The 24,860-nt window shown below is 40.4% G+C and overlaps 1 protein-coding gene across 2 annotated transcripts in view; it reads right to left on the reverse strand.

The window, feature by feature from the left end:
* Fgf13 (fibroblast growth factor 13) overlaps nucleotides 1–19,931 on the reverse strand; it is a 450,817-nt gene extending 430,886 nt beyond the window's left edge. For both annotated transcript variants that reach the window (XM_090325760.1, XM_090325758.1), the window contains exons 1-2: nucleotides 19,843–19,931; nucleotides 19,038–19,262 (exon numbers count right to left, since the gene is read on the reverse strand). In XM_090325760.1, coding sequence (XP_090181886.1) covers nucleotides 19,038–19,086 — 49 coding nt within the window. In that variant the 5' untranslated portion in view covers nucleotides 19,087–19,262; nucleotides 19,843–19,931. The remainder of the gene's footprint in view (nucleotides 1–19,037; nucleotides 19,263–19,842) is intronic.
* Between the last annotated feature and the right edge of the window lie 4,929 nt (nucleotides 19,932–24,860).

The following is a 24,860-nucleotide window of genomic DNA, read 5'->3' on the forward strand; positions in this document are numbered from 1 at the left end:
TAAAGCTAAATAGATTGGCAAAAATGCTCAGGTTCTTTCTAAATTCTCAAACATGTAAATTATATAGACTTGACATCTCAATATTTCAGGACCTTCACTGTGTGGGATCTTCCATCATTTTATTCACCACATTATTTTGACAACTGAGCAGCAAAGATTGACAACACCAATCAAACGTGTTAAATTCTCCATCAGTTACAAAAAGATCTATGCTCATATTCCTAGCAGTGCTATTCATAATAGGCAAAAAGTAGAAGAAATTCACATTTGTATCAGTCAATGAATGGATAAATAAAAGGTGACATATTGAAATATTATTCAGCCTTTAAAAGGATGGAAATTCTCACACATGTTACAATGTGAAAAACCTAAGGGCATTATGCTAAATGAAACAAGCCAATCACAAAACAAAGAGCAGTGTATGGCTCTATATATGTGAAATATCTAAAGTAGCTATGAGTATTGAAAGTGATGGTTGTCTGGGATTGGGGAAGGGGAAATGGGAAATCTTATACTTTGTACAGGCTTTGCGAAATAAGAAAGTTCTCATAATTTGTGGGAAAAATCTCTGACAAAATTCAACAACCCTTCGTGACAAAACCTATTTAGAAATTAGAGATTAAAAAAGCAACTAGGAATAGGAAGAACATACTTCAATATAACACAATCTATATAACAATAAACCTATAACCAATATCATACTAAGTGAGGAAAAACTAAATGAGGAAAAAATAATTCCTCTAATGTCAGGAATAAGACAAATATTCCTCTTGTTCTTGTTTAATAAAGTTCTTGAAGTCTTAGCTAGAGTAAGACAAATAAATCAGCTGTAAATAAAGAAGGAAAAAGTCAAACTATTTCTATTTGCAGGTATTATAAACTTCTATTCAAAAATCCCTAAAGACTCTACCAGAAAATAGTTGTATAAGATAAACACTTCCAGTAAAGTAGCAGGATACAAAATCAATGTGATTGAAACCAGTTACGTAACTTTCACCTACTAGAAAAATCGATTAAAAATAGACAAAATATCCTAATGTAAGACCTGTAAGTGTGAAACTACTACAGAAAAAAAAACACTGGAAGATGTATTCAGCATCTTTCTGAAATAGGACTCCAATTGTTCAGGAAATAAGAACAAGAATTGATAAATGGGGTAGCATCAAATTCAAAACCTTAAGCACAGTGAAAGAAAGAAAGAATCACCAGAGCCAAGAGACAGTTTACAAAATGAAGGCTATTCACATCAGCCATACTATAAAATCAGTCTAGGTGTCTACCAAGTGGTGATTAAATCAAGAAAATATGATATGTGTATTCAATTATTGTTCAGCCACAAGACAAAATGACATTGTCATTTACAGTAAAATGGATGGAAATCAGATTAATATTATTAAATGAAATAAATCAGATTCAGAAACACAATATTACATGCTATATCTTAGAGAACCCCAAACAATAACAGTATGAAATAGTGATTGTTTAGATTGATTAGTTAGATGAACCAGTGTGGTGGGACCAGATAAGGAGGTGAGGTCACAATCCAAATAGTTTAATACATTTATAAAAAATAGAGTGAAACCCATTAATTTTTCAAAGGGGAAGAAGTACACAAAAAGACCAATAGAGCTGGACACCCATGTTGCACACCTGTAATCCTAGCTACTCAGAAGGATCTCTGTTCAAAGTCAGCCCAGGCAGAAAAGGCCATGAGACTCTTACTTCCAATTAACCGCCAGAAAACCAGATGTGGCACTGTGGCTCAAAGTGGTAGAGTACCCAGAGTCAAACCATATGGCCAACACACACACACACATAAACACACATAAACACACACACACACACACAGAGAGAGAGAGAGAGAGAGAGAGAGAGAGAGAGAGAGAGAGAGAGAGAGAGAGAGAGAGAGAGAGAGAGAGAGCGCTCAATAGAGGGCATGAATTTCTATACATGTACAGAAATGTTAAGAAATGTTACAGTAAAATCTTTGTGTACAATTGCTAATAAAAAGCAAAACAAATTCACACTGAAAATAGGATGGTAAACTTAGTTACATATATTTTACCTTCATTAAAACAAAAAGCAAATTTTAAATAAGTATCATGCTATTAGAGGTTTTTAGAATACTGTCCTGAAGTTCTACTCCCAAGAAAATAGAATTGTGGTACACAACGACTCCCAAGATGAAATAATAAGTTTGTTCTACCTAAGGAATTCTTCCTTGCCTAATGTACAAGTAAGGGGGGAAATACAGCATTTCACTTCTTTTACTTGTAGGCAAGTACAATGGTATAAGAAGGAATGGACAAATGGTTATAAACTGTTGCTAATTTTATTGGGAAATACAGTGCAACAAATGGTATTCATGCCACTGCAGTTACTGGAAATGTACCCGAGAGACATATGGAATGTCATGGAATCAGTGAAAGAAGATTGGGAGAGAATTTTCCAGGATTATATAAATTAGAATATTACCAGCCTCTTACATTTTAACCTGGATTTAGAAATAGCAAGCAGAGCTAATGTTTGAAGACTTTAGACAAGATGGTATCTGACAGGCTTTAAATCTGTAAATTATTACAACTGCTTTTTTGCTTGATAAAACTAACACAAAACAGCCAATCAGTTTAAATATCTATGCCACTCCTTGATTCAGCTACCAGAAAAGAAGGCCACCTGCTTGATTTTCTCCGTGTTACACTATGGGAATGTGCTGAACCTCGCTCCTACTACCATTACCTTGCTTTATGATCTTAGGCACGCCACTATTTCTCTGAGGCTTGAAATGGGAAGATTAGATTTAAGGATTTCTCAGGTTCCTTCCAGCCAGTGTAATTTATGATTAAGAATCTGAGAAGCATGGTGGCAATAGCTGTATAACAAAATGAATGTCCTTAATGTGACAGAAGTTAGCAAATGTTATGTTTCTTTGTTTTGTATTTTACTACAGTGAAAAATCAAAAATAAACCTGCAGAAGGATCAGGATTTTGAGATCAGCTTGGGCTACATAACAATCCCTTCTTTCAAAATCATAATAAATAAATGCATAAATAAATGTAATTGAAATGTGTAAATGAACCTGCAAAGCCAGGAACTGGTAGCTCATGCATGCAATCTTTTTTAAAATTCTTTTTTATTGTAATTAATGGAAGGGTTACAGTTAAATTCACCAGACAGAATAAGGATTACATCACACACATTGATACCCTTCTCATGTTATTGTTCCTGTTTCTCTCCCCCACCCTCTCCCCTCATCTAGTTTCCCCCTCTTCATTTTCCTATTTCCAATGAACAAATAGACATATATACAATATACCAGATAACAAGGTAAAATACTGTAACAATATGAGATAACCAAGGGACAACAAAAGAGATGAGAGATAGCATAGTACATTAAGGACAAAAATCACACATGATATGGCTTTTGTTTCTATATCCAGGAGGTCCTTTCATTTAGCCTCATCCTATATGACCTTATGTATCTATGTTTTGAGCTACTGTAATCCCCCGCATGCAATTAGCTACTTAGAAGGCTGAGAACTAGAAGATTGGGGTTCAAAACCAGCATAGGCAGAAAAGTGTAATAAAATCTATCTCCAATTAACCAGTAAAAACTTGAACGGAAGGTGTGGATCAAGTGGTAGAGTATTAGCTCTGACCAAGAAAGCTGACCAGGGGCTGGGAATTTGGCCTAGTGGTAGAGTGCTTGCCTAGCATGCATGAAGACCAGGGTTCGATTCCTTGCTACCACATACATAGAAAAAAGCTGGAAATGGTGCTGAGTCTCAAGTGGTAGAAGAGTTCTAGCCTTGAGAAAGTCCAAGGACAGTGTTCAGGCCCTGAGCTCAAGCCGTGGACTGGCAAAAAAAAGAAGAAAGAAAAAAAAAGAAAGCTGACCAACAACATGAGCCCCTGAATTCGAGTCCTAGTACATCATAAAAATAGAACATCTGAAGGAAAAAAATAAACAGATGCTCTGAATAACTCGTGTTTAGAACTGGGGAAAACTCAAATGCTTTCACAAAAGGTCTCTGATTTGGCTTTGTCTTTAATCACATAGTCCTTGATCACTTAAAAATTCATATATATTAGAAATAATCATATTATGACAATATCTTTATAAACAATATCAATATTGCAAGCCTTCCTCATTCACATATATGTGGCTTGTATAAACTGAGCCTCAATTTTATTTAGTCTAAAATTGTATATAGTCAAAAGAGATGTATAGACACATAAACACAAAGGTCTTTTGCTTTGAGAGCTCTGCTCAGACTCAGCAAATCAACGACTTTCATTTCTTCTAACCATGTAAACTAAGCAACACAACTCTGGCTTAGGCAGGGGAACAAGTTTATTATCTTTTACTAGGTTTTTCAGATCCTAGCGAAAGGTCTCTGCACTAAAAATCAATGCAAGAGTTTTCAAGTTATTCAGTTTTGTCACCTGTCTGGAGACAATGGCCTCAGAAGAGAAGATAACTGCCTTCCTTTCTTTTCTTCACTTTTCTTGCATGCTGCCCTTTAAAGGTATGTTCTTTGTGTCATAAATTCAAAGGTTGCTTTTATGTCTGGTAGGGTAGACGGAGGAAGCTGGGTATTTTTTTAATGGTGAAATCTGTCAAAAGTCCCAAAAGCTCTTGTGATACAAATCAGGTCATCCTATACAGCCTGAACCCCCAATTCCACAAGGGAAATAAAAACCATTTATAACTCAAAGTAACTAGCAGTAATAGGTCAATGCACTTGATTGGTCATGAACCAATTACAGCAGACACTGCTCAGTGCCCAGAGGAAGAGAAGAGGTGGGGATGCACTTAGGCCTGATTGAATCATCACTCTTTAGATCCCACTTCTTAACAACCACATACAAGAAGGAAAATGATGTCTAAATAGGGGCATTCCCTTGCCCAGTCCACGTCATGCTGTTCTGTACTGGTTAGAGACATCTTAACATTGCATCTTCACCCACTGACCCCACCTACATAAGATCCAATGGAAGTCCAGCTAACATGGAATTGAAATATTTGGACACTGACCTCTGTCATCCAAACAGCTGGGCTAGGATTTGGCAGCTTTGAATGGCATCCCCAAAGCTCTCCTCTAGCCAGGCTTTGGCTGGAAAGACTAAGGTTTCAAAATTCTCTTTCATCTTTATTTTCTTCTAAAGAATTGGCTAGAAAGTTGAGGTATGGAGTTCAAGAAATTAGCAGAGAGACAAAAGTAGCAAAAATGGCAGGAAAGTAGATACCTCATTCAGTCAACCCATGAGGAAACTGAGAATCTAAAACACGTAGTTGACAGGAATACTGGACCTTCATGCCATAGCCTCAACTCACATAACATTTTGTAACATTTCATGGTGGTGTTCAAAGTTGTAGACCTTGATCACCAGAAAAAGTATACATTTATTCATAATTTCTAGGAGTCCTATAATAATTTCTAAGAAGATATTTTTTCACTTCCTTGGACACTTTTTAAAAACACAGACTCCTGTGCTTCCTATTGATTCCTTTAAGAGAAGGCCTTGCTTTTGTTTTTGAAAAATCTCCACAAATGATACTTCTGAGTAAGCTTCAGTAACAGCGTACAGTACCGAATGCCTCCAAGTCAACTATGAGTTATTAAGAAGCAGTTGAGTTTTCATTAAACATATGGCACCTTGTCAGGCACCAGTGGCTCATGCCTATAATCCTAGCTACTCAGGAGGTTGAGATCTGAGGATCATCCCTCAAAATCATCCCAGGCAGGAAAGTCTGAGATTCTAATCTCCAATTATGTGTCCAAAAATGCAAAAAAATAGAGCTGTGCCTCATATGGTAGAGTGCTGGACTTGAGCCAAAAAAAAAAAAAGCCAAGGGATAGCATCCAAGCCTTGAATTCAAACCCTAAGACAGGTGGAATCACAAATATGTGTCTCTGTGTGTGTGTGTGTGTGTGTGTGTGTGTGTGTGTGTGTGTGTGTGTGTATGCATTCCTATGCCACCCTCTCAGAGCTATTGAATCAGACCTTAGGGTAAGGCCTAAGATTAACAAACAGTGCCGAACTCCTTCTATGTTATCTTCTTGTAACATTGGCCTACCCATATCCCCACTGGAAATAAGGAATGCCAAGCTATTCACTCGTGGACAACCCACCCACATGGATGTTCAGTCACTTGAAGTCTACATCCTGAAAGTAAACTCAGAAAATAATGCTCCAAGAAGATAAGGGGCAGTTGTCTGTTCTACTCACTATTCTCTGTGTCGAAAGCAGCAGCTGGCAAATAGCAAGTTCAATACATACTTAATGAGTGCATCAATGAATGAATGAATGAAAACATGACTTAGTGGAATTGAAATCCTTTGCACTGGTATTTTAATATCAGACTGAAGTACAACAAATCTGTAGGTGTGTTTCTCTTACTTGCAAGCTCTGTTACCAAGAATCCTTGAATAGTCAATATGGAAACCACAAGTCTTTCAGTAACATCATCAATACCACCACTGAATAAATTCTAGGAAGCTTTTATTTTCTCTATATCATACCATCCAATGTGTAATAGTGTTAACAAAAATCAGTATTCTCTTTAGTTTTACCCTTTTCAGTCTCAATTCCCTAAAAGACATACCATGAAGAGAATAGATACAGCTTCCCCTTCTGAACGCTTAGGGCTTGGGACCAAAGAGTGCAATAAGAACACAAAACTCCACAATGTTAACTTTTGTGGCCAGTCTTCCAGTTTAACTCACTGGGATTCACAGCTGATTAAGGATATGCATATTCCTTGGCTTTTGTTACTCTTATGGAGAAACAAGCAGAGATTGCTGCCCTCTCATTCTTAGTCTAAACTACAAATATATCTCTTTTTCTCCACTTTAGATATTTTATGTCATTTTCTCCTGATGTAGGTGAATGATCACAGCTAGGGGTTCTAGTCATAGAGCCTTAAAACAATCATGGGATCTTATAACTATTTCCATTTTGGAATAACTGCGGCTTAGGAAATTTACTTAAGATCACATGGAGCCTAGGAGCGTAGTCTAAACTTGTAATTCTAGGTACTTGGGGAGGCAGCGATAGGGGAACTTTTAAGGTTCATGGACAACTGGGACATAAAAGCTCAGGAAACACCATCTCAATCAATGTCTGTTATCCCTGTGACTTGGGAAGTACAAGATTACTGAACTACAGAAGTCCTATATAAAAGCTAACCATATCTTAAAAATACCAAAAGTGCTCAAATATTAGAGTGCTTGCCTTAGAATCAGGGGATTCTGGATTTATTCCTCAATACCACAAAAGAATCATTCAGCAAATAAGCAGAGGAACATAGATTTGAACCCAAGTATCTAAAATGCATGCTTTTTTTTTAAACTGTGCAGTCATTTTTATATAGAAGAACACAGCAATTATATCCGAAGGTAAATTAGAGATAATCTAGCCAGGTTTTCACTATAATCCTAAAGGCTTCAAGTATATAGTTCTAAAAGCATGCAAAGAAACTTAAGGGTGTAGAATATTTTTATTAAGTAATACATTTTTGGAGCATCTGTCTTATGAGCTTATAGTTGAGTTGGGTAGGAAAACATACAAGCAGTTACAAAGTTAAACATGAGATATACCCAAAGTAGTTTATGAATTTTCACATGTGGGTCATGAGTGGCTAATTGCAGGAAGGAAGTAGTTCCTGTTCAAAGAATAAATGATCTCCTGGACATGTAGGTAAAGCTTACACCTGAAATGTTATAAATTGACAAAATAGAGTGATTCAGGCAAAAAAGAAAAATGGAGAAAGAAAACAAACAAGAGTAGTAGCTAGAGTAGAGAAGTCAGTTTGAAGTTACCTACTAATCAATATTTTTATTTATTTGTTTCTTCATGCCAACATTGGAGCCTGAACTAGGAACTCTTCTTTAGCCTTTCAGCTCAGGACTAGTGCTCTATCATTTGAGGCATAGCTCCACATCTGGTGTTTTGTCAATTAATTGGAGATAGGAGCCTTATGAACTTTTCTGTGTGTATTCTCTCTGAATGGCAATCCTTATATCGCAGGCTCCTGAGGAGTAAGGATTACAAACATATGCCACCAGCACCCAGAAATATTTTTATTTTTAACATTCATATAACTATTTATAGCTACTGTGGAACACACAGAAGATATGAATAAAATCTGTGAATCTTGAAGCCACAAAGGTTCATTTGGAGTATATACATGTGTTTGAGTGTATGTACATGAGTGTGTATATGTGTGTGTGTTGCTGGGGATGTAATCCAAGGCACAACATAGTGTATATGTATTTCTTCTATATCCCTAGCATTTTCATATGTTCTAATAGAATTTAATCTCAGCACATTTGTTGCAATTCGATAAGTGTGTAATTGTCGATATGTATTTTATTTTGAATTTATAGGTTCATACAGATGACAACCTTCCATTTGTCATGCCCAAATCCACACTGAGCACCCACAATAAAAAAAAATCACGATGCAGATTAATGAGAATAACATCCTAATTTGTCATTGAGAAAACGATTCTCAATGATCCCACACACATACTTACAGATAAATATCCATTTCTACAGGATATAAATTGTCCCCAGTGAACATACATCATTTTATCACCTCCAAAAGTGATCCAATGAAACATAAGCAACATAAATATGAACAAATAAATTCAAAACAGCTGTGAGCATTCTGCTCAAGATGCATCCTAGGTTTGGGGAACAGCTAAAACCAAATTAGCATTTAACTAGAAGAAAGTGAATGGGAAGTTCTTGCTTTCATCAAGCCAAGTCTTGGAAGGAATGGAAGGAAAGGTTGGAATTCCAACCTTTCGTGTCTCTCAAAGATGCCCAGCAGGTGGATGAGGCATATAGCCTGCAAGGATCTTGGGGGATGGGATAGCTCCCTTGACCCCACCAGGCCAGAACCCTGTTTTGTTGGCTGCCAACCATAAGGCTTAATGTGATCTCCCCCAACTGCAAAGCACCCTGGGATCCTCTTGAATCCATGGGTCCACAGGATTCTAACTTTCATTGCACGCTGACCCTGGCTCAGCTAATCTCCGTTCATGGCAGCTCCACGAAATGCCCTGCCATGGGAATGGAAGGCAAATGGGCAAAGTCCTCTGCTGCTGCACGCCGCCTCCCAGAAGGAGCTTTGTCATGCCTGGCACTGTGCTGCTCCTCTCCAAGTTTCACCTTCGGTGACACAACTTTTCCGTGTTTCTTTTTTAGGCAGCTGCCACATCACGAGGCTAATGAGCACACTGAGGTTTGTAATAAACCCGCCTGCCAGATACATGGAGACAGAGGGACGCTGGATGACCAGATCATGCAGTGTGGCTGCCCACTTGGTTCCCAGCTACTTGGAAAACAAATGCTCTCTGGAATGATAGCATCTAAGGAGTGCCCTGCCCGGTTTCCAGGACAATGCTCACATTGTTCCCCGAGCTCAGAAAACCAGTCCAAATCCAACAGTTCCTGGTAGCCTTACTGTTTGATAAACTGATCAGGGGGAGAGAAACGCATACACACCGAATCAAAGGTAAAAGAAGCGGGTCAATTCTCAATGCTTTCAAAGTCACGGTTGAAGGAAGATTCTGAAAATATCTATGAGCACATTCAAGAATTGCATTCAGCCTGCCTTGCTTAGGATGTTCACTTCTACTTTCAACAGCAAGATAAATATTTTAAGAACTCAGAGTTGTTTAGTAACCCTTACTTCCAGAGCTGTTGAAATACTGTCGGAGGGGAGATTTCAGAGAACTGACTTTCGGATTTGTTATTAAACATACCTATAACCACGCAATAGATCCGTCACTGTTAATTATGGCTGTTAAACGTAGGATCCTGCAGCACAGACACACACTCCACGATTCCCAACTTTGAGAACTATAATTAATATGCTCGTTCAAGGCGGGTGCCTCTGTTAACAAGATGTATTTTTGGAAATATTCTTCAACCAAAGGCAGCATAAATAGCATCAAAAATAAAGCTTACCAATTTCTGTTCATTTAAAATGAGTTATATAATAAGTAGCGAAGAGCTCCTTCCACGGCACTACGCTTTAAGGTAGTGGAGATTTCTTTCAGTGCAATTAATACAACTATCCAGGGAGAAAAATCCAGAAATGAGAATCTTCCAATTAGCATAGCATATCCAAAGGAAACCCATTCAGTTAATAAAAGCCTCTGACATCTGTTGCCAAGGAAAAGGAGGAGGGAAGAAAAAGAGAGGGAAGGAGAATTGGGTCGGGTTAAGAAGGGAAATAAAACATATGACACTAATGAGAGACAGACTGAAAACATATGCCATGTAACACAAAATAAAATCAAATAAACAAGTGGAGTTTTACTCAACAACAAATTAAGAAGTAGAATCTTGAGAATACAGGTGAACAAGTCCCCAGATGAAGTTCTAGAAAAATGAAAGCATCATTGTTTTCAAACTGAAAAATGCTTCAATTGTGAAAGCCATCCATAGCCATGTTTCCAATGCAAGCACTCTAGGAAATGGGCAAATAAGACAAAATCCACATTAGAGTGTGAAAAGTTACTATGGCTTAGGTCAAAGGGGAAAAAGGGGGCATTCTTATGATAGGACTGTTTTCTTTCATCTCTGTGTACCAACACTCTGCACATTGTCCTATATGGAAGTCACACAAAAATACTTAAAATGGGGACAGGGAGTTTAGTTTAGTGGTAGAGTGCTTGCCTAGCATGTACAAAGTTCTGGGTTCAGTTCCCCAGTACCATATACCTAGAAAAAAAGCCAGAAATGGTGCTGTGGCTGAAGTGGTAGAGATCTAGCCTTGAGAAAACCCAGAGACAGCAGTCATGCCCTGAGCCCAAGTCCAGGTCTGGCAAAAACAAAACAAAAACACTTAAAACAGAAACCACAATACCAGAGTAATCATATATATATATATATATATATATATATACACACACGTATACGTGTGTGTATATGAGTATGCTCTTCTAATTACACTCATGTGGCTCATGTGGGTGAGTAGAAATAATTTTCTCTTTGTCCTTTGAAAGGAGGTGACCATGTCATCTGAGGAGGAAATATGACATACTGGTTACAAGGTGAACTTGTAGTCAGTCAAATCTTTCCGCAATCCTCATTTTATCAACTTGTTCCATGACTTCAGGGTGGTTTCTATCTCTGAGATCCAAATTTTTATCTGTTACATGGCAAGAATAGCATGTATACCTACCTATCCTCCTTAATTTTAACAAACATTTCATGAGATATTTCATGTCAAACTACAGGCATATAATCAATGCTCAGAAAATATTATCTTTAGGATCTTCTACCAAAATTACTTCCCCAACTTACTTAGGTATCAGAAAGTCAACTACTGATTACTGATTTATTTAGGTTAAAATTCTGTCTTTTCTGATGTTTAGTTTCAATATAAACATCCCTAGGTATGGGTCAGACTAAGCCACCAAAAAGGCAATGATTATTTCTCTATCATTTAGCCTTCTGTTATGACAACAAAGCAACAAGTGAATGTACTATAGAACCAATGACTTGTCATTTTTTTTGAATTGTTATTTTTTTAGACAAGGTCTCACTAGGTAGGCCAGGCTGGCTTGAAACTCCTAATATGCCTGTCTGATTACAGGCATGCACCACTATACCAAGCAGAACAAATAACTTTAGGTAGATGCATGTCACATGTATTCCATAGGCACTTGGTTATTATAATACTAAGCACTGCACTCATCATTTGAAACCCACTAGCTGTCTGATCTCATACAAGCCATGTAATTTCTCTGGCCTTGAACTTTCTCATCTCTAATGTCCATATACTGTATACTAAGTAACTAACCAATACCTACTTTATTTGGCTTTGTTGAGTATTGAATGAAATATAGATATGATAATGGATGTCTAGCAGGTAGCAAGTGCTTAGTAATTAAGTAGCCAGTGTAATAGTGGGAGCAATGGCCAGTGGGTATTGAATGCTAAACAAAGTAGCTTAGGCCCAAAGGAAATACCTGCCTTGCCTAAGTCACTGAACGACTACTTTCTATAGTCTAAGCAGGTACAGAATTGGGCTGGTATACTTGTCTGAGACAGAGTGGAGTTTTTCCTGAAAACTAAAGGTTAAGAAGGGGTATCAACAGGGAAGTCCTGCTACATATGCGTCAAGCTAGAATGCACACTGCATGTTCCTATTTATATTCAATTCAATAGCAGACAAAACTGGCGATAAGAGAAATCAAAACATTCGTTTGGGAGAATGAGTAGAAAGGGACAAGAAAAAGCTTTCTAGAGCAACAATATTCTACATGATGACATAGTTGCTAATTACATGACCGTAGACATTTGTCAAAATTCATCAAGGTGACTACTTCAGAGCTGGGCATGTTACTTCAGAAAAAAACCTTGGTTGCAAAAGTAGAAATAGGTCTGTACTGATTGTGTTTGCATATTTGTGTGTGGCTGTGTGAGCTCTGGTACTGGAGATTAAATTTTGGGCCTGGGTGCTGTGGTTAGCCTTTTCACTCAAGACTTGTGCTTTACCACTTGAGTCACAGCTTCACTTTTGCCATTTGGTACATAACTAACTGAAAATAAAAGTCTCATGGACTTTCCTATGTAGACTGGCTTTGAACCATGATTCTTAGATCTCAACTTCCTGTGTAGCTAGGATTATAGGCATGAGCCACCAGTGTCCAGCTTTAGTAGTTTTTCTTTTTAATGAACTCTTCATTATTTCTATTACCAGAGCTTGAACTCTTGGCTGTAAGCTCTTGTTCAATATATTTGCTAACAGCTGATACTCTACTACTTGAACCATAACTCCAGTTCCAATTCTAATTACCTGTTTTTTTTTTAATTTTTCCTCTGGAGAAATCTACCTTTCACCAGACTCTTTTCTTTCTTCCCAGTCCTATTGACAAGATCAAGAAAGATGGACATTCGCAACTGGACTGAACAGTGATGTTTCAGACCAAAGTGTCCACAGGCAGGCCAAATAAATGACCCAATTCAGACCAGATTTCTTATATTCTCTAAAATGTCCACCACTGTGCTCCAAACAAAGCCTGAAGTACTTCTACATTTAAAAGCAATAAGGGAGACTCCTACCCTCAGCATTTTGTCTGGGGGGGGGAAGGTCATTATCCAGTGACACTAATAGCATTTCCATTTGAAAATTAATACTAACTAATTTCACAGGACAGAGGGAAAAGTAGAGTGTGAGAAGTATATTACAGTATTCTCAATATACTGTAATTGTAATATAGGCTTAATGTTTTTTTCTTTCAACCCCAGATGTCTTAAGAACATAGTCTTTTGCTTTCTGATCATACCTAAAGAATTCATCACTTTTCCAAAACAATCTCCTCTCTTTTAGGGTTAATACCCTAGCAAATACTGCTCTAGAGGAAATTGTAACCACCTAGTTTTTGAACTGACTACTATAATTTATTTCACTTTCTTTAGGAAAGTAGAACATTTACCTGAAAATCAGCATCCCCCCTAAAGTGCTTCATAAACACTTCACATACAGCCAGATGTGCTGATACGTAAGCTGAGGCAGGAGGAAAGAAAGTATGAGGCCAGCCCTTAACAGTAAGTTCAAGACCAACTACAGACCATGAATAATGAGATCCTGTCTTAAGAACCAAAAGTAAGATATATTCAAGAGTGAGAAAATACCATGTTATAAAACAAACTCAGAGCCAGCCATGGGATCACTCTCCTTCATGAAGATGGGTAAAGGAAAGGGTGACAAAAGGAAAAACTATGACAGAAATAAAATTTGCATTTATAGAATTGGTGTATTCCAAATGCACAAACTACATTTCACATTGACAAAATCTATTCTTAACCATATTACACAGGAAATATCTCCCAAACCCACCCTAGATGTATACAGATAAATCTCAGTGAGAGAGTATCTTCTAGATGGGAAAAGGTTCATTAGTGACCACAGAAAAAGACTTACACAGACATGACTCCCCTGTACTATTGTTGTAATACTATTGCATGTCTAATTGTATCTCAGTGGTAATGTTAAGCTTTGCATAGTAATAGATATGTGAAAATCCCTCCACCCATCACACTTAAATGCATATTTTTTTTCTGACCCAAATTCTTTAATCATGGCAATTATTTTCCTTTCCTTTCAAATCTTTCAACTCCAGAAATATAAGCCAAAATGAAGCAGGCACTACAATGCCTTTTTACTGAATATACTCAAAGATCTGTAACACTTTCTAGTTGTTCTTCTGATTGTAATTCCCAGAATGAGGAGGTGATTTGGACATAAAACAACACAATGGCAAAGGGAAATGAAACACTAACAGTTTGTCTCCCTGCTTTACAAATGATCCTTCCAAATTGGGATTTCAGTTCTCTACCAAATCCTACCATTATTTTCAAGGCCATCATCCATTCTTTATTTTTCCACCTCTCACGTTCTGTTTCTCCTTTAGACCCTAATCTGATGTCCATTTCTTTCCCAGCCTTACACTCATCAGTAGCCCTGGGTTGCAGCCAATTCTTTCCCTGATTTGAACTGCACTCCAATGAAACTTCCAGGAAACCCAGGCCTACATCTTCTCCCCTTACAGTTTCAATTTCTGTTCAAAAGAAGCCTTACAGTAATAATGAAGAAGCCCTTGAGGCATTGTGCCTTTATCTCTTATACCTAGCCCCAAGATCACAATAATATTTCTAATTGGAGATGATCGGGCCACATCTTTTTGAAGCTGTGACCATCACTGTCAGCATAGAAATAACAACGTGGCTTATGACAAATGTCCAAAGAAAACAAGGATCCATGGAGATAAGATGAAAAGTAAGTCCCTACATGAGTTCTAGATAGATTATGATTCTTACTTTTAAATAAGAGAGACCAACATTGTGATTTCTTGTCAGTAAAATTCCTCTAAACACTTGCTTTGCCTGGTTCAGGCCCAAGAATAAGTCATCAAGACCTAGATGATCTTTGGGAATGGCATTCAAGACTTAATATGCTATCTGCCTGACCACAAAGCCCTGTCTTTGTTGAGTAACGTCAAAACACTACTGAGAAAGGTCAAGAAGTGAACAGAAAGTTAACTGTGGCCATAAAAACATGTCAACACCACAGTCCATTACAGCAACAGCTGTGCGAGTAGATGGCTTCTCAGACTACGCATGAAATTGTCTTCCACTCTGCAACAATCAGCATAAACCCAGTCACCAAGCGAACCACAGTCTGCATGGCCCTGAAGACTGTTCTGTTTGTGGTGTTTATGGGACTAACTACAAAGGAAAGTATTGGGAAAACAGAATACCAAACACATAGCAACAAACCAAATAGATTTGGTATGGAGAATTGGCTAATCCTTTTACTTGATGTCTTATGTGACAAGGTAGAGAAAAGTAAGTCAAAGCCAGGCAAGTATCTGCTGGACAAATAATATACCCTCTTCTTCCTGGAAAAGGAAATAAATCCTCAGACAAACCAAGCCATATACCAGTTTGAGAATTTTAATGTTCATGCACAGTATTAATTAGTACAGTGATTTCTTTTAAATCCATTCAGAAAGAATCAAGTTTCCCATTCTGGCTCCTTCAAAATAGAAAATGTATCCTATATAGCAACATTATTGAAAAAGTTTTCAAAAGCATCATTGTTAATTAGTGCTCTTGATTTCAATGAGATCAGAAAACTTCTCTTTAAAAGACAGTGAGCAATATACATACTCTAAAATACATCTCTTTTTTGTTTATGAGATAAGATCTCAGTACAGAACCTAAGATGGCCTTGAATTTACTATATAATCTAGATTAGCCTGAAAATCATCACCGTCCTGCCTCAGTCTCCCAAGTGCTCGGATTCTCAGCATGCTCCACTCTGCTAAGGAAAAGCTATATTTCATTCAGCAGTACAAAATACAACATATGCATTACTAATTACTCATTACTTGTGCTTTACGGACTCTAAAGACATGGTACTCTATGGTAATCTTCTATGCAGTGATGATAGGCTGTAGGAATGAGACGTAAATGACAGGGTAGGAGGTTGAATTTAAATGAGCAGAGAGCTTTGAAAACAGATTATAAAATTCACTCAAGCTGTTACTAAATTGTATTAAGTTTGTGTATATTTAAAGTATTGATTGATCATAAATATTACTATGTTACAGAAAACATACTCATGGGTATATTAGTTTTGTGTGTGTGTGTGTGTGTGTGTGTGTGTGTGTGTGTGTGTGTGCACGTGTGTGCGCCAGTGGTAGGCCTTGAACTCAGGGACTGGACACTGTCGCTTCATTTGTTTCTCTTTTTCTTTTTCTCGAGGCTGGCATTCTATTCCATGAACCATAGATACATTTCAGGGTTTTCGGTTATTAATTGAAGGCAAAAGTCTCTTAGATTTGAACCTCGATACTCAGATCTTAGCCTCTTGAATAGCTAGTCATGAGACATTGATACCTGGCTTAGCTTAGCCTAAAGAAATTTTACCTACATATACAAAATTTGTAAGTAACCAACCTCTCCATCCATATCGTCAATATAAATAAACTTCATTGGCTAAAATGACAAATTACCCTGACATCTTAGTCTTCCATCTTTTCATTTATTTGAAATGAGCAGATGGTGATTATTAAATTTTGGCTATTTTGAAAATGCTGTAAATTCAATAACCAATAAAGACTGAAATTATCACCATCTTCTTTGCAGCTAGAAGATCTCCTTCAGAAAGTAAAATCCCTTCTTAAAAGTTGCTGTATGAAATTAGTTCACTTTGATTGCAGCCCCCCATTCTTAGTGCTAATTACATAGTTCCTACGGAATGGTATGTGGTTTCAAACAGGGTGAATCACCATAAGAAAATGTCATGACATATGCCTAGAGAAAACTTTTATTATTGAGTTACAGAAACCTGTCCTCCTGTTTCCCAACTTGTGAATCCACTGTGAACAACTGCAAATTATATTCTTAAAATAGGAAGTCATGGAGGAATCTTCAATGTTTGTTTTAAAATAAATAAAAATAAGTTCTTGACTTTTAAAAATTAAATCATTTAAAAAAAAACTGCCAGCAAGTCATTTTCTGTGAATGAACTTTAGATTCAGGATCCTAAAGTAAACCTTGGGCAACCACATAATGGAAAGCCAGAATTCTCCAAAGAAACTTGGGTGGAGGGGACAAGTCGGAAAAAGGATAACTGCCTAGATCAAGCAAGTGATGTTCAATGGCATTCACTTCTTTGGGCCCTTGATAGAAAAGAAAAACCATTTTAGTGTGTGGCAAGAGTACTCATCTATCAAGTGAGATCCTGGATTGGATACTCAGAAAAAAAGAATTATAATGACCCCTACCTCAATTGCCCTTATCATATGAAAGTGTCTTCTAGATTCTACACAATTTTTAGGAAAAGCCTTGGAAATGATAGCAGTCTTTCTACTTTCAAATTTTCACAGTTGCGATTCATTTGTCTCAAAAGGTAGTCACTGAGAATGGGGTTTAAAGACCTTCAGTTTTACCTTGGAGACCAGCAATTGTATTGCTAACTCTTTCGGACAAAGGGTTCTAACTCTCCTATTGAATTCCACAGCCTGTCATCAACATCTGTGTCTACTTGGAAGAAAAATGCTTCTGTTTAGAAATAAGGTTGAAGCCCTGAGCTGAAGACTTTGACAACTTTCATCTGGGAGGGGGGAGGTGAGGGGGAGAGAAGGCTGGCACTGCTCTAGAATGTCCCAGGGAAGAAAGGTCTGAAAGATGGGAAGAATAGGGGAAAGAAGAGAAAAGGGAATAGGGAAGGAATGGGAGGGAAAGGGTCCCTGAGGCTCAGAGAGGAATTGATGCCCCGGGAAAACTAGTGCTCCCTTGGTTGGAATGTAACTTATCCTACATGGATTCAGAGTGGGTCTTTGGGGTTCAATGGACAAGGGGCCATCACAGCTAATCCAGGCCCCTCCATCGTCTTTAGTGCCCATTCAAGACATACCTAAGACACCTGCCTCTCTTTTCCCTACTGCCTTTCCCCACTCCCTCTGTGATCCTCTCACAGGGGTCTCCACTGGTGTGGTGTCCACTTTACATTTCTGAGCTAATCTGGGTCCATCAGCTGCCTAGGAGATTGCTAGCCTTGCAGAGTGCTGGAAGGGGACGCCCCTTCCTTTTCCTGATTTCTCCTAGGCACAGCTCTCCACTGCGCCTCCCCAGCCCGCCTGTGGGAGGCCCCAGGCCAAGATGCGCACTCAGGGGAACCAGCATCCAGGTGCCTGGGGCCGGGTGGCTGAACCGCAGTAAGGTAAGGGAGCAGAGTGCTCCCTCCCATGAAGGCCCACTCACACTAGTCACTAGTGGCAAGGGGACAGCAGCCTTTGTTCTCCCGGGGCATGGCTGGGCTGTGCTGCTGAGATGCAGCGCGGGCAGCGCGGGGCACCACGATTGCTCACTTTTCGCACGCTACTGGTAAAAGGGTGCAAGCTCCAGCTTTCCCCGAGGAGCTGGGATGGGGTTGGCACTTGGGGAGTAGGGAACTCAGAGGGGCAAAAGAAGGGGAGGGGGAGAGGTTGTACGTGTCTCGTCCCAGGTTCTTTGTTTGCATTGGGGGCAGGGAGAATGGGTTGAAGGTGGATTTGAGCTTGGGTTCAGATAGCGGGACAAATTGCTGAGTATGTCACCATGTTCCACCCGCGCAGCACGCACACACACACTGGCGCCCAGGCACACACAAGCACTCGCAAAAGCCAGGCGGCCAGTAGCCGGCAGCGCTGTTCCCAGCGCTCGCTCAGGGCTGCAGCAGCTCGGTCTGGCCGCAGCGCCACCACCTTGCGATCCGAGGGGGAGTGGAGGGGGCTGGAGACACTCGGAGGGGACCCCAATTCTGCTGGGAAGGAGGGAAAGTGGTGCACCTCCCAAAGTCCTCTTTCTCAATCGGGGTCGTAGAGGTCACGGACAGCTTAGGATCCAGAAGGGGAATCGAGAGCCACGGGAGGGCAGTGCGCACATAATGGGGGGTGGGGGGGAGAGGGCAAAGAAGCGAAGGGGGGGAAGCAGGCGAAGTGGGCGGACGGGCTTACCCTTAGAAGCATCTTTCTCCTCTTTGGGCTTGGTCACCTTTCCACTCATAGATCCCAGCTTGCTTGTGGAGGATTGCCCAGGAGACGGAAGTCCTCGCCGAGCGGGCTGGACTTGGGAGAGTGCTTAGGGCGGCAAGTCGCGATCGTGGGCTCTCCACCAGCGCGGCTCTGAGCGGAATCCGCTTTTTTTTTTTCTTTCCCCACCGATGCCGGTGCCGTTGCTGCCTGGGAGAGAGTGGGGAGGAAAGGGAAGGGGTGAAGGAGGAGCCGCCTCCGCCGCCAAGCCAAGCCAAGCGGCCCGGCCACGGGAGAGGAACCACTCGCGCGCGCTCCAGAAGTGAAGAGACAAAGCGGTGCAGCGCCCGCTGCCTCGCCGCCTGCCGCCGCTCCAAAGCTCGGAGCACCTGAGAGGCGCGACCGAGACTCCGGCCTCCCGGTGTGGGGGGCCACCTCGCCAGGAGTTGCCTGGACTCCAGGGAGGGTTTGATTTCCCCCTGCCTTTGCTAATCTGCCGTGGGCCGCCAACTCAATCAAAATAAAACCCCGAGGATGGCTTCAAAAAAAAAAAAAAAAGCAAAACAAAGAGAAAAATATTCACTGAAACATAACGAAGCCTCCCCGAAAGGGAAATGTTTGAACATGTGATGAGCAACCTGGGAGCGCAGCTTGTCACCCACCGAAAATAGGAAGGGGAGGGTCGCGTCTTTCTTTCTCTGGCATGAATCGTCTCCCACCCCTATTATTTTGTCCAAATCGACGCCCTGAGTTGTTGGCGAGCAGAAGAGTAAGAAGCGATGGCTCTTACCTGCTCTCTGACCGGACACCCACACCCCCTCCGAGCTCGCTCCGCTCCTTCCAAAGAACTCTCAGGTCCCACAGAGTCGGGGACTCAACACCGCGGCGCTTGCTATATAAACGCCAAGGTGTGGGCATGCGGGGGGCGGGGGCTGGCGAGGGCGGGGCCCCGCACAGCCGCCTGCCCGCTGTAGTAAAAAGACAGCTCGGCAGGGGCGCGCCGACGTCAGCCACTGCTCACTGAAACCCTTGGAGCCCACTGGAGTGCAGGCGAGTGTGTACCCTGGCCGTCCCTATTGGGACAATCGGGCCCTAGAGCACCGGATAAACACAAGCTGTGCACCTAACACATCGAATATCGGACATGGGACCTCTTGCTCCAAACCTCCGCCCACATTACCCCTCCATTCTCGTCCCCCCCTCCCCGGAATGCTGACCAGGGTGGGAGGGGGGAGGGCTCAATGTTCATCACCTACACTTGAGGGACTCTGCTGTTGGCAAGTGCCTGCACCGAGCAGTGAATTCTCAGTCTGGACTCTCTGGCTCTTCCAGATGCCTAACTTGACAGAGCCGGACTGTCTCTGGGAGGAGAGCTAGGCGCACTGCGAGCTCTGTCACTAGAGCAGAGAGTGAAAGGGACAACGCTGATTCCCCCCACCCCCCACATGCTAGCCCCCCTCCTGAGCCTAATGGCTCTGGTTGGTAAACTGCACTCAGAGAGTCCCCAACACCCAGGTGAACCAACCTCAAATGCAAGGAAGTTAAAACCAACCGAGGCGACTGCTGGAGACGATTAAGTGAAATGCATGTGTGACCCAAGGCATACTTGTGACAAGTCAGGGAAGGCCCCCTGAATATTACAACTACAAAAAACACCGTTGCATAGGGAACAAAGAGGGAAGGGAAAACAATCAAGGGAAAGGACAGGAGGACTACATAGTCAGGACGCAGCCCCTGAAATGACCTAGGACAGCTTTGCTCTTACTATCCTATCTATAAATGGTAACCCGCCGCCCAGCCCACGCGCTAAGGTGGCCTATTAGAAAGACTTAACCGAGTCATCCATTAATTAAGCCATCCGCTTCATCCTGCTTTAAGAGAAGCACTAGTGAGTCCCACACAGGAAACCAGTTTCTCCTCATCCGCTCAACTTCACCTGCTCCTTAATTCGCTTTCGTTAATGGCATTAAACCAGGCGAAGAAATCATACAGATGAATTAGTCCTACTGAATTCCAGGCTGTAACTCAATTACAAGAGCCTGCTGTGGCTTTCAAGACCTGGACTGTGGGCTGCCCCAGCCACCAGCCGGGGTCTAAAGGTCAGCAACCCTCTAAACTCAATTTGCAGCCTCTGTGCTTAGTCTGGGAGGAACTGCAAGCCTGTTTTTCTTGTAAATAATATCTAACAACCTGGAGCATAATGACACAATGTAATTATCCAACCCAAGGTTAGAGCATTAATACCAGTAGTCTGGGAAAGAAAGAATTTCTCTTCAAATGATATGCATTTGAAAGGCATGGACATTACCTAAGATTGGACAAAACGGCAAAGGGAAAGGGACAAAGAGTTTGTAAATAATTTCCACCCAATAATAGTTATCTATTTAGCACCTAAGCTGTGCTGACAAGCACACTATTTGTTTTATATGATCTAGCTCATTATTCACAATTGCCCTAGTAAGTCTTTCACATTATATAAATGAGAATGTGGGGACTTAGAAAGCTTAAATAACATTTTTCTCTTATTTTACTTTGACTTTTGGGATAGGAGTTCTCTATATAGCTCAAACTGGCCTCAAATTTCCAGTCCTCCTGCCTCAGCTTCCTCCATGCTTGGTATACTCATACATCACCATACTTGATAGTAGGTCAACTAATATTCAAAAAACAAAAAAATCACCCAGCTGCTAATTCAGGACTCTCAGTAGGAAACCTTGGGAATCCTTCACCAAAACCAAAAAAATAAGGCGGAACACGTGCTAGGAGTTTGGCCTAGTGGTAGAGTGCTTACCTCACATGCGTGAAGACTCAGGTTTGATTCCTCAGTATCATATACATAGAAAAGTCAAAAGTGGTGCTGTGACTCAAGTGGTAGAATGCTAGCCCAGAGGAAAGTCCAAGGACAGTGTACAGGCCCTGAGTTTAAGCCCTACGACTGGCAAAAAATTGTTCATTTGGAAGTGGTGTTGTGGTTCAAGGGATACAATGGTAGCCTTGAGCTGATGACCTCAGGGACAGTGCCCAGGCCCAGAGTTCAAGTCATATGACAGACAAAAAAGTTGTGCAGGGAGACAATTTTTTACTACATCATTCTACCAATACTGACCTAAATATTTATAACCCCTCCACAGACACACCTCTTCCATATACCATTTACTTTCTGTATAACCTCTCTATAAGGAATAGGATCATGGATATTAATGCATACTGTTTATCTCAGATTTCCTACTACATTAAGAATTTCCAGAGGTTTCTCTATACACATGATATCTAATCCTCTCACCTTCCATGTCCTACATTGGCAGTTCCAGCCAGGTTAACTTCCTCCTATCCCTCTGCTCATAAAGCACATTCATTGTCAGTACAGATGAGGCTAAGGTTACTGACTATCATCACAATGAATGGAGAGGCTGTCTGTCTGGGAGTGTGTATGGAATCTGTCTGTCATGAACAGAAAAGGGAAACTATGTATGTTCCTCCACTGTTAAGCACCTTGCAAAAGAAACAATTAGGAGTAACAGAAATGATGCACCATCTCAAGAAAACTGATGCTCTGTTGCCCATATGCAGGCAAACCAATGACATCATAATAGCATTCATGCCAGAGCCAAAGGGTTATGATCATTCAAGTGTAAGGACATAAAATCTTATCTAATGTTGCTTCCGCCAGGAAGATCTGACATCTGTGTGTATGTGGTCTGTGGGCAAAGAGGAGGAGTCTTTTTTTGTCCACCACTATCTCTTTCATTTTCCCTTCCTTCTACTTTCCCTCCCTTCCTTCCTTTCTTCCTTCCTTCTTTTTTTCCTTCCTTCCTTCTTTCATGTTTCTTTACTTCCTTCATTTCTTTTCTTTCTCTGCATTCTTTCTCTTTCATTCTCTTTCTCTCTCCTCGTTCCCATTCTTTTTTTTTGCTCCCCTCAGTGTTCTGCAAACAAGGCATCACCTACTTTCCTGAGCTAATCTTGAACATACTATGTAGCAGGATGACATAAAACTGGTAATCCTCCTGTTTCTGCCACCTAAATACTGGAATTACAGGCCATGCACTGCCATACTCAATTTAGCAACCTAGTCTTAAAATATCTCAATGATTCCTTGTGTTTTGTTTTATTACTTCCTCTCCGCCATGACAATCAATCTGATTCTGAATCAGCTTTCCATTATCAAGTGTTTGCAGAAATAATAAAAACGATGTTTTGTCCACCATCCAATTACTAAAACTGAAGGTGAGGGTACCCTCAATTTTCAGCCCAGCAATTTGCATGACCAGGTCACTTCCTTACTCTCTGCCTTGTCACTAGGGTAAACTGTGTTCCAATTTCTCTCTAACCTTTGTATAAGAGAAAATACATAAATATGATCAAGTGTGGGGCACAGGATTATCTTATACATAATCAAGTAACTTAATCACAGAATTAACACACTATTTTAAGACAAAATATGGCATGGACACATTCTAAAATACAGCAAGAGGAAGAGACTTGGATCTTTGTGAAAAAGTCAAAATGGTCCTGATTTCAAATTCCCTAAGATACCACTGTCTGAATTCTAGGTTTGCTTATCGTCCAATGGGCTCTGAAGATCGTTTCTAGACAAGAGGCCCCATGGTCTCATTGTCTGTGTTTGAAGTAAGTGTGGGGTGAGTGAAGGTGTGAAGGTCAAGTACACTTAAGGCCTTTGGCAGTGTAAGATTACCCTAGGGTATAGACATTATCACCAAATCACATGTGTTGGTAACAAGGTGGCATTTTATTGGCTAAAATGTATTCTTTATTTGTGGGAAGTCTTAAGAGCAGAAATGTGGTTTCAAAGTGAGCTACTAGGTAGAAACAAGGTTTGAAACCAGGGTACTTCATATGACAAAAGACCCACAGGCAAAGATCTGAGAATTGGAAGTCGCTACTTAATTTATTTCATTTTACTTCTTCTGTTTGTTTGGTTTGGTTCATTGAGACAAGAAATCATTATGTATCTAAGGGTGGCTTTGAATTTCATATCTTCTGCCTCAGCCTCTAAGTGCTGCTATTATAGACCGATACCAACAAACTTATCCAGAAGTCAATTTAGTTTTTTAAGTTTGTATCTCAGCGATTTGAACTTGTAGATCCAAATGCTAGAGCCATGAAAGACATTCTTGTCCAGTTAAACCTTGTAGCATTTATATATCGTGATTTAACAAACCTTTCTATCAGAATCACAAGTGACTGGGTAGGTTCCTACACTGCATGACCTCAGGAAGACAATCTCTAAAGATGGCCACCGAAGAAATTTTAAAACACAACACAAAACTCCAAATGCCTGTAGTTTCCCTACTTTAAGGCTGGGTTAGAAAAGTCTCTTGAGGCTTCTTCCTAGACCTCTTAGATGCTTATTTCGCAGTTGCTATAGGGAACGATATAGGGAAGTTGGCCTATTCATGCTTATCTATGAAGTTTCCTGAGACTGCCACATTGGTGAGTTTCCATCCAAGCTTTCCACTTGAAAGCTCTAGTTGAGCTCCCAGACAACAGCCAACATTTATGGCTAAGAGAAATACTTTGGGCATTCGATCCTATTAAACTACCAGGTGATTTCTGCCTCCGTTGACACCTGATTTCAGCCTCATATCCCTTCTAAGGTACCCTGCTCAAATTTCTCATGCAGAAACAATGTGATCAAATTAAATTGTTGCTTTTGGTTCATGATAGTCTGAACATTCTCTAAATATCTATCATGATTAAAGAATTAGTTCTGTAGGTGCTGGGATTGGAAGGTGGAAGACTCAATAGGAGATGAAACCATATGGTTGCATATGCTCTTCTTCTAAA

The sequence above is a fragment of the Megascapheus bottae genome, chromosome X, assembly GCF_031878675.1.
Source record: "Megascapheus bottae isolate mThoBot1 chromosome X, mThoBot2.hap1, whole genome shotgun sequence".
NCBI classification, from domain to species: domain Eukaryota; kingdom Metazoa; phylum Chordata; class Mammalia; order Rodentia; family Geomyidae; genus Megascapheus; species Megascapheus bottae.